General features: G+C 51.0%; 1 protein-coding gene across 5 annotated transcripts in view; it reads left to right on the top strand.

The window, feature by feature from the left end:
- The window catches only part of LOC113206412 (ankyrin repeat domain-containing protein 50), a 39,617-nt gene extending 30,661 nt beyond the window's left edge, over window positions 1-8,956 (top strand). For 2 of the 5 annotated variants that reach the window (XM_052267390.1, XM_026422495.2), the window contains exons 2-15: window positions 442-537; window positions 717-1,423; window positions 1,495-1,815; window positions 1,885-2,463; window positions 2,572-3,758; window positions 3,849-4,075; window positions 4,153-4,399; window positions 4,479-4,662; window positions 4,755-4,971; window positions 5,047-5,241; window positions 5,322-5,569; window positions 5,650-5,833; window positions 5,923-6,055; window positions 6,132-8,956. In XM_052267390.1, coding sequence (XP_052123350.1) covers window positions 752-1,423; window positions 1,495-1,815; window positions 1,885-2,463; window positions 2,572-3,758; window positions 3,849-4,075; window positions 4,153-4,399; window positions 4,479-4,662; window positions 4,755-4,971; window positions 5,047-5,241; window positions 5,322-5,569; window positions 5,650-5,833; window positions 5,923-6,055; window positions 6,132-6,336 — 4,599 coding nt within the window. In that variant the 5' untranslated portion in view covers window positions 442-537; window positions 717-751 and the 3' untranslated portion in view covers window positions 6,337-8,956. Of the gene's footprint in view, window positions 1-441; window positions 538-713; window positions 1,424-1,494; window positions 1,816-1,884; window positions 2,464-2,571; window positions 3,759-3,848; window positions 4,076-4,152; window positions 4,400-4,478; window positions 4,663-4,754; window positions 4,972-5,046; window positions 5,242-5,321; window positions 5,570-5,649; window positions 5,834-5,922; window positions 6,056-6,131 lie in introns of all 5 variants that reach the window. The other 3 variants (XM_052267389.1, XM_026422496.2, XM_052267388.1) reach the window with 2 other exon arrangements.
- Window positions 8,957-10,045: the final 1,089 nt, after the last annotated feature.

Raw genomic sequence — 10,045 nt, 5'->3', positions numbered from 1 at the left:
CCTCCTCCTCCTCCTTCTCACCCTCGTCATGCTGGGCAGCGCCCTGGCGGAGGCCCTGGCCCCTGTCACTCCGCGGGCCAGGCAGCCCGCCCGCCCCCGCGCGCCGCCGGTGGCCTATCCTCGACCTGACAGGCGCTCTGATAGCGCGCGCCAGGTACACACACGCACACGCAGACACACCAGGGGACGTGCGGGATGTTTGATATTCTCTGGCACGAGACCGGGGCAGAGGGGAGGTTGAGGGGCGGCGGTGTAGAGGATATAGAGAGATGACTACATGTGATATCGGAGGCGGGCGAACGGAATTTTTTTTGGTTGTGTGTCTTGCAGCGCGTGGCGCGCGGGGGGCCGCGGTCGCCCGGCCCCACCCCACCCCCACGGGTCTCGTCCCGTCCCCGGGTCAACAAACACTGACGGTGCTGGTTCGGCGTGTTGTTGCAGATGGCGCTGTCGGCGACTCACCCGCGGGGAGACTAGCCCAGCCCAGCCCCGAGGCCAGCATGGGCGTCCAGGACAGCGGGCGGGGCCGGCACGACGGTCAGTCCACCATCCTTGTCAGCCGTTAGAAACGCTGTCAAAAATGAAATAACGGCTAAAACCAAAACTTGCTCTTATTTTTCTTTTGCTGCAATTTTAGGAAATACCGAGAAATGCACTATTTTCTATGTTCTTTAATATGGAACTCATGTCGATTGCGGGGTGTCTTGTTACAGTAGGCGGTGCGACAGAGGTCGGGCCAGCATGACGAGAGATGGCTGACCCCTCAGGCCCCGCCCCCGGCGCCGCCCCAGCCCCCGGCGCCGCCCCCGGGCCGGTAGGGGCGGTGGACGCGGCGATGGCGGCCGGAGGCGGTGACGCGGCTGATGACGGCGAGGTGTTGGACACCGCCGAGGAGGGCTTGCAGCAGCAGCCGCAGCAGCAGCCCGCGAGGCCGCCGACGACGCCCGCGGGCCCGGTGCGCGGCGGCGGCGGCGTCCAGCATGCGCCGCTCGAGCGCAAGCGCTTCTTCTGTCGTGAGTGGGCCTTCGCCAAGCTGGCGCACTGCCTGGAGGCGCGGCCCGCGAGCAAGACCTGCGGCGCGCTGGTGGTGGGCGGCCCCGGCACGGGCAAGACCGCCCTGTGCTGCGAGGCGGTGTGGCCGTCCCAGGGCCCCGCGGGCCGGCCGCAGCGCGCGCTCCGCCGCCGCCTGCTCGCCTACCACTTCTGCCAGGCGCACGACGCGGCCACCCTGGCCGTGCCCGAGTTCATCCGCAGCCTAGTGCGGCAGCTGCAGGCCATCCACACGCAGCAGCAGCTGACCGCCTCCTCGCCGCCCGCCGGCCCCAGCCCCGCCCCTGGCCCCGCCGCGCTGCCGCCCCAGTCGCTGCCCCCCGCCGCGGCCGCCGCATATGCCGAGAGGGTGCGCTCCGACCCTGAAGTCCAGGTGAGTGCCCGCTACTGCGTTGCTGTGACGCCCTCGCTCCATGACACCTGTCTCACCCCATGTCTCCGCAGTCCGCGCTGCACCCCGACCTGCTGGAAAGGGACCCCGACGAGGCGTTCCGCCGCGCCGTGCTGTTCCCGCTGCTGGAGCTGGAGGCGCCCCGACAGTGCCTGTTCCTGCTCGTGGACTCCCTTGACGAGGCCGGGCCCTTGGAGGTGCCTTCCCCTGCGGGCGCGCCAAGCCGGACCATCGGCGAGCTGCTCGCCAACAACCACCACCTGTTCCCGCAATGGTTGCTCCTGGTTGTGACGGCCCGGCGCCAGAGCAAGGCCGTCGCCAGGATGTTTACCGGCTTCCGAAAGATCTCGTTGGACGACCTGCGCAAGTCGCAGGTGAGTTAAGCGCCGCGTTGACCTTGCCTCGCCTCGCTGACCCTGCTGACCCCGCTGATCCTTTTGCAGGTGGTGCGCGACGTGCAGCAGTATATCCTGGCCCGGCTGGACCGGGAGGACTCGCTGCGCCAGCACATCTCTCGCGACACGGCCGAGATGCTCAACCAGCTTCACATCAAGAGCAACGGCTGCTTCCTGTACCTGGAGAAGGTCCTGGACGGCGTGGCCGACAACTTCATCGTGCTGCGCGAGGTGCGCGAGATCCCGGGCACGCTCAACGGCCTGTACCTGTGGCTGTGCCAGCGGCTCTTCAACCGCAAGCAGTTTGCCAAGGTGAAGCCGCTGCTCAGCGTCCTGCTGACGACGCGGCGGCCGCTCTCGCGAGACGAGCTCTCGGCCTGCATCAGCACCTCGCTGCCCAACGTGAGCCGCGAGTACTTCAACTGGCGGCTGCACCTGCTGCGCCGCGTGCTCGTCACCTCGGGCCCGCAGCCGCGGCCGCAGCTGCTGCTCTTCCACCACAGCTTCGCCGAGTGGCTGCTCGACGTCAAGCATTGCACGCAGAAGTACCTCTGCTCGGCCGCGCAGGGCCACGCCATGCTGGCCATGTGGTACACCATGCGCGCCAAGTACTTGTCCAAGGAGGAGGTGAGTCCGGCCCCGACGCTCTTTTGTGATTCTTGGTGATTCTCGTGCGTGATTGGCGCTGTTGTTTGAGAGGCGCGCGATTCATTCGGTCGTTTCGATGCTTTGCAGGTCCAGAGCTTCGCATACCACCTGTCCAAGCTCCCGCCCCTGCCGAAGCCCGACAAGAGCGAGACGGCCGCCACGGGGGTGCCCGCTGCCTCCGCGCTGGACCAGCACCAGTTCCAGGTGCTTTGGCTGATCGACAGCGGTGCCCCCGTGGAGACGTGCCTGCTCCCCGACAAGGAGGGGGAGGAGGGCGACGAAGCGGTGCCGTGTCCGAGCCTGCCCGTGCCCCGGGACCCGCAAGTAGTCAAGCTGCTCCTGGACGCCGGGGCCAGCCCTCCCGCCCGCGATGCTCTTGGGGTGGACACCCTCGCGGCCCGTGAGGGTGACGATGACGACAACGGCGGCGACAAGCGGTCCGTCGGTGCTGCAGACGCGGGCGTCGACAGCGAGCTGCCCTCCGTGGACGACGAGGCCGCGTCCAGTCTGCTGTCCGAGCCCAGCCCGGCTTCCGGCGCGCTGGCCGAGCTCCTGGGGATGTTGGGCATGGACCGCGACGTGAATCGCGCCGACCCGAGCAGCGGGCGCACCCTGCTGCACGCACTGGCCGCCGAGGGCGACGCGCGCCTCCTGGAGCTGGCCCTGAGCAGCTGTCCGGAGGCCGACCTGGAGCGCACCGACCGCCACGGGCAGACGCCCCTCAACCTAGCGGCGCGCCACGGCCACGCGGACGTCGTCGAGGTGCTGCTCGCGGGCGGCGCCCAGGTGGACCATGCCGACCGCGACGGCTGGACGGCCCTGCGCGCCGCGGCGTGGGGGGGCCACCGGCAGGTAGTGGACCTGCTCCTGGAGGCGGGTGCCGCCGTGGACTACGCCGACACGGACCAGCGCACCGCGCTGCGCGCCGCGGCCTGGGGCGGGCACGAGGAGATCGTCCTGGCGCTGCTGCGGGCCGCGCCGTGCAGCGCGCACGTCAACCGCACCGACGACGAGGGTCGCACCGCGCTCATCGCGGCCGCCTACATGGGCCACGCCGAGATCGTCGAGCACCTCCTGGAGCACGGCGCCGAGATCGACCACGCCGACAACGACGGTAGGACCGCCCTGAGTGTCGCCGCGCTCTGCGTGCCGGCCAACGAGGGATACGCCAAGGTCAGCGTCGTCAACATTCTCCTAGAGAAGGGTGCCTCAGTAGATCACCAGGACAAAGATGGAATGACACCGCTCTTGGTAGCAGCATTTGAAGGACACAGGTTCGTCATTCGTTACTTAACCACTCATTAAAAGAATGAATGAGGAGGAGGAGCGTTAGCGCTGTATTGCGTCATTACTTTTACTTCCAGGGATGTGTGCGAGCTTCTTCTGGAGAGCGAAGCAGATGTCGATCACGCCGACAGATGCGGCCGCACACCGCTCTGGGCTGCTGCCTCGATGGGTCATTCCTCTGTCGTTGCCCTTCTTTTGTTCTGGGGTTGTTACGTTGACAGTATTGATAATGAAGGCCGCACTGTTCTGAGCGTTGCAGCTGCTCAAGGCAATACTGAAGTTGTTCGTCAGCTTCTAGACAGAGGTAGGTTGTATCGAATGATTGAAAATCATGTCACCAATTTGCTTATTGTCTGCTAAGTATTTTATAATTTCCCCCAGGACTTGACGAGCAGCATAGAGACAATTCAGGCTGGACTCCTTTGCACTATGCTGCATTTGAGGGTCACCGTGAGGTGTGTGAAGCTCTTTTGGAAGGTGGTGCGCGTTGTGATGAACCAGACAATGATGGAAAGGGTCCTTTAATGCTAGCTGCCCAAGAAGGACATGTGTCATTGGTGCAGGATTTCCTTGTCAGACATGGTGCCCGACCTGATCAAAAAGCTCATGATGGAAAGACTGCTTTGAGGTAATTCGTTTGATCTGGAATTTTTGAGGTGTTCATTTTAATGTTCAGATTGAGATAATCAATGTGTTTTGTTTTTCAGAATGGCTGCCTTGGAGGGTCATTATGAAGCAGTTAGATGTTTGATTCAAAGTGGTGCTGATGTAGATGCAAAGGATGCTGATGGTCGTAGCTGTTTATATATACTAGCCCTTGAAAATAGGCTACCAATGGCTCGTTTTCTGCTGGATCAGGGAGGGGCTGATGTAGAAAGTCGAGACTCTGAGGTATCATAACATTTACAGGTCAATCTAGTTATTATGTGTCAAAATGATCGAAGAGTCATGCTAAAGATTATTTTTCTTCTTGAATTGTACAGGGGCGGACCCCTTTACATGTAAGTGCTTGGCAAGGCCATGTGGAGATGGTGGCTTTGCTCTTGACTGTAGGAGGGGCAGATGTAAATGCAGTGGACCATGACAACCGAACAGCACTTCATTCGGCATCATGGCAAGGCAATTCGGCAATTGTGAGGCTTCTCTTAGAGCATGGCGCTGCTCCTGATCACACATGCAACCAGGGAGCTACTGCTCTTGGTATGTTTATGATTGACAATGTATACTTTGTTCTTTTTGTGCACATTTTCTTCTTACTTATTCCTATTTTTTTAGGTATCGCAGCCCAGGAAGGACATGAAGCTTGTGTTAGGGCATTATTGCAACATGGTGCTGATCCTAACCACTCGGATCGGTGTGGTAGGAATGCATTACGTGTTGCCATGAAAAGTGGACATGAAAATGTTGTCCGTCTTCTCGAAGAATTTGCTGCAGGGTCCAGACCGCACCATCTTCGACTAGCTGCAAATGGTAAATGCCTCAACTCTTATGAATTTCTACCATAGTCATAGTACTCCCTTTTAATGGTATTTTTTACTCTTTTTCTATAGGTGGAAGTAGCGGAGCTACCTCAATTACCTCAGGAGCATCGGCCGAGACAAAGCCTTCCTCAGCCTTACTGATTCCATCAGCTCCCATGGCACATCACAATTCCGTCTCACCCATGGACTCTCCAGATTCAACATCCAAGAGAAGGTCCTTTGTGTCTCTGGGCAACCACTCCAGCCATTCCAAGTCCAGCAGTAATCTTACTGGCAGTACAAAGAGTTCTCATCAAGAATCTAATAACTCTCATCAGGTTAGCTTCTGCCTAAATATGTTCTGTTACTGAGGTGGAACAGATGAACGAAGTAAATCAACCTTTTTTAACCTTTCCAGCTGGCTGCTTTGTCCTTCACGCAACAGCTTCAGCAATGTACAAGAGGAGGCAAGTCTCGACCGCTCTCTCGCTTGCTCAGTCCTCTTCAATCGGAACCTCAGAGTCCTATATATGCGACTCCACCTCATTCCCCGCTTAGTGATGTTGGTATGCCAGCTAGTCCCATGGCTGTGACGCCCACAGGTTTGTATTGGATATGTGGATACTGGATAGTCTTCTTAGTTGATTTCACATTGATTTTGAAACTTGACTCATCACTTATTTGGTTTTAGGGGGCCTTGGGTGCATCCTGGCTGATCCACATTTCACTCGAGATACACACATGCGCATTATCCTTGGAAACAGTAGTGCCGGAGTAGCAAGAAATATGAAATCTGGTGCTGATGTTATTCATTCTGGCAGCAGGTTGGTACATTTCCTGAGAAATGGGGTAAAAATGTATTTCTTTTTTAATCTGGTATTCTATCCTTTATACTTTCAGTGGCAGTAAGCCAAAAAGGAATGGCATTGTGACCAATCCTGCCCTAAGACTTATGCCTGGTCTAAAGAACGGTTTGGATTTTTCATCTGGCAGAAAAAATAATAGCAGTGCAAGAGTTACTAATTCTAGTGTCGCAAGTCCAGCATCAGCCGCCATTGTGAATAGACCAAATGGATTTCAGTGGAGAAAAGAAACTCCTTTATAGTAACAGTTAGAAAATTTCATGTGATTGTTGTATACATAGTTCCACTCTTATCTGTTTGAAAACTGTGTTGAAAGAGTGCTGAAAAACTTGTCAGTGGTATTTATTTAGAAACAAAATTATTTTTTCATGTCTATCTAGTTTTTACTAGAAACATTGATTTATCCAAATCGGATAGATTTCAGATATACACACCCCTAATGTGTATGTTCATACATTTGACACGCTAGTGAGAGCAGGAGAGTCTAGTTGTTCAATAGTTAAGTTGAGACACTGCACATCACAAGACAAATACCGTACTTTTCCTAGTCGATTTAAGTGATCAGCACATTTCATAAATGTTGTAGGTCCATCAACCAAAGAAAACACTTAAATGTGTTCTTGTTTTGTCTATATGTATTAGTAGATAATAATGAGATAGAAGTCAAAATTATAAGAGGATTGTAAATTTTGTTTGTGTTTTCCTGTAAGATAATTCTAAACTTTAAGTTATTTGGTTACTATTTGAAGTTGGTGTGTTGCACAAATGACTATGAAAATTAATTGTATATTTTTGTTTCCTTCTAGAAACTTAAATGCCTATCATTGGCCTTATCTATTTAAAGAAGGTGTGAAGTGGAATTATCTTGAAATGAATTGAAATTAATCTTAATCTCTTGCTGTAGGACTGAATGACTATCCAAATTTTCTGTGAAGGGATCATGTTGAATTTGTCAACTTGGCATACAATGTGCCAAAAAAAGTTATTAGCAAATTATTAACAATCTGTTGTAGCTCTCTACATTTGCACTTTTAAGACTTGTTACAAAGTGGCACTGATTTGTATACTTACTTAGTAACTGTGGTAATAGTGAGTAGTGATCTGAACTTTAGAGGCCTATGTGCATTTTAAAATGTTTTGAGGCTATTAGATTTGTAGATCTAGAAATTTCTGTAAATATGCATAAAAACTCTGTATGCATTATTTTTTCTCACAAAGATGTGTTTCTGTATTGTGTCTTGGTCTTTTGGTCTGGCTTGTATGTGTGGGTGCTATTTTCTGGAACTTTTTCTGTGTCTGGTCAGAGAGGCCATGCTTTGCTGCATCATTACAAAATCTGCCTAAAACATGCTAATCTAAGAGAAATCTGTGATGAAGTACGAGCTCCCATCAGTGTAACTGGATTAGATTACCTGTTCAGTATAAAATTATTTACCTTTAAAACTACAATTTTAGCTTGTTCACCTATGCTGTAGGTACTGCAAAGGATAAAATTCAGTTAGAAAATTTTGACAGATATTGATATGGAGATTTCTGATGTGTAACACTTGACTGAATCTTATCCTCTGATTACTCTATGTGGTATTAAACTACTATCTTGCACCATGTTTATTTTCAGATTCTTGTTGTATACAATCTAAAGTAAATACTCACAATATAAGTTTTTGTAGTTGTTGTTTTAATTGTCTGTTATGAATGTGTCCATTGTTGTTCAAAGACACTAGAATTGTAAGATTTTATTTGTAGGGTGGTCAATTCGTAATATACTGTTGTAGAATTTAATCAGTGGCATTGCACATTGCCCACGAAAGACTGGACCTTACCAATGTTGCCATATTGCTGTTATTTTTCTATTATCTCTTTTTGTTTTCCATTTTCTTACCTTGTGTGAGATACTTTTAATTTTTTTTTAAATGAATTTTTAATTTTTATGAAGACAGAGCTGTCTAGCTCCGATCAGAAATAAGTGTTCTACTATACCCACCTATTTATTTTTTGGTGTATGTATGCAATGAACGCTGCTCACTGCCTAGCATTTTCTAATTACTTTGTAATATTGCTTTTTATTTATTTATCTTGAGTTTATTTATTGAGCTGTTCTAAATTAATGAATTTTATTTTAGAGAAATGAGATGCAACTGTTGATGTAATCCTTATTCTAATTATAGCATTCACTCAATGTCTTAAGCTGCCTTTAATTTGTTCTAATAAGAGGTCAGACCACTACGTGGGTCACCCGCTAAGAATGCTTGTGACCACTGTTTTCAATTAATGGATGCTGCAAGAGTGGGTGGATGCTTGTTTTCTTTTTGATTTAGATTGCAGCCATGTTACAGTCAACTGTAAAAGTTTAAAGAAAGTTCTATGCTAGTTACCATCAACAATATCTTGTATTCCCTCCTGTAGTAGCATGATGATATTTCATTAGCATGTAATATGTAGTGCATACATATTTGAGTCGCAATTAATCTTGTCAACGATGTGGTCCTGATGTGGAGAGGGTGAATGATGAGCCATTGTATTATCAGCAATTTGAGCGCCTATATTTCTTTACCATTTATGTATCGAATTCGGCCGTGCTTTATGCCTTACTTTCTGACATTTTAAATCTCTGACTATGGTTTTCCCGTAATATTTTGCACAGTGTATCTTTAAGATTTTCTCTTCATTTAGTAACTTCCGGCACCTTTTTTTTTTCTAAAATGTGTAAAGGCCTCTGTAAACTACAATGGCAGCACTGATGGTATGAAATTTTGTAGAATAGATTGTACAGGACGTGAGCGGTAAGAGCATAGTGTGATCTCAACTGATATGGAAGTGTAAAAGCTACATAACAATAAAAGTGCATATTTTGTGTCTGAATCCTCTCGCATCTCTTTCATGCTGTGCTTGTCCCTCCAGTCCGAGCTGAGGTGTGAAAAATGTCGACGACGTCGATAGTTAAAGGTTTCTCACTGCGACTATATAGGGGGTACATAAAGTTGTCTGGCCCGGGACTTTTGGACGCTGCTGTACACCCTTGCGGGACGGCAGCGACGGCAGCAACATTCGAGGAAACGGGAAAATCCACCGAGTGGTTCCGTGTGAAAGGGCGTCGACAGCTGAGGTGGGGTGGCCCCGGGAGCCCCGGGTGGCACGCGCTTTACGTGCTACGCTACCCTGTGTACCTGGCATTCTCCTGTCTCCCACTCGATCCACTCTCGCTCTCAGGCGGCTACTGGGTTCTAATTGGGAGAGGTCAGGTCCCAGGCCCGCCGCTTAGCTTAGGTCAGTAGCCTATAAGTATAGAAGGTTTGATGTTTGGTCTCTCTTGAAAACGAGTTGAATGATCCAAGTCCCACCATCCCACCCCCACCATCCTCTTCTACCAAGCCACCAAGCAAGAAATGCTTTTTCTATTCGACGTCTACGAGACGTCATTTAGAGGTTGATGTATATTTTCGGAACAAATAGACGTCTATATAGAGGTGCAAATGGTCCAAAAATAGACGTCATCGTGTATTAGACGTCGAATCAACGTCGAGTAGAATACGCTTTTTGGCTGGGTAGAAGGGAATTACATATAGGCCTACTCTCTGCTATCAAAACACGTTGGATCTACTCAAAAGTTCAAACTACACATACACAGCAGATCATATGTTTAAAAGATGCCAGGAACTTCGAGGAACGAACGTACTGGCTTCTGTATACTTCGTAGCAGGCACCTTTTTGTCAAGGAGCAGCGGGATGCATGGGTAGTTCACAATCTTGTGGAATTGTTTTTAAATAATTTTATTAAACCCAGTTCGACAATTCCGTTCCTCTGTTCAAGCTAAATAAAAGCGGTAAGTGCACAGATCATTGGGATACAAATTCGCTACTTTGCTTTCCCGCCTCTTCCCGCTCCCCTCCCCTCCATTCCCTCTGTCCCTTTCCCCTTCCTTCTCCTCCCCTCCCCTATCTCCGTCCCCC

Source organism: Frankliniella occidentalis, unplaced genomic scaffold, assembly GCF_000697945.3.
Source record: "Frankliniella occidentalis isolate FOCC.00 unplaced genomic scaffold, Focc_3.1 Scaffold50, whole genome shotgun sequence".
NCBI lineage: Eukaryota > Metazoa > Arthropoda > Insecta > Thysanoptera > Thripidae > Frankliniella > Frankliniella occidentalis.
The sequence above is the reverse complement of the archived record's forward strand: the minus strand, read 5'-3'. Positions and strand labels throughout refer to the sequence as shown.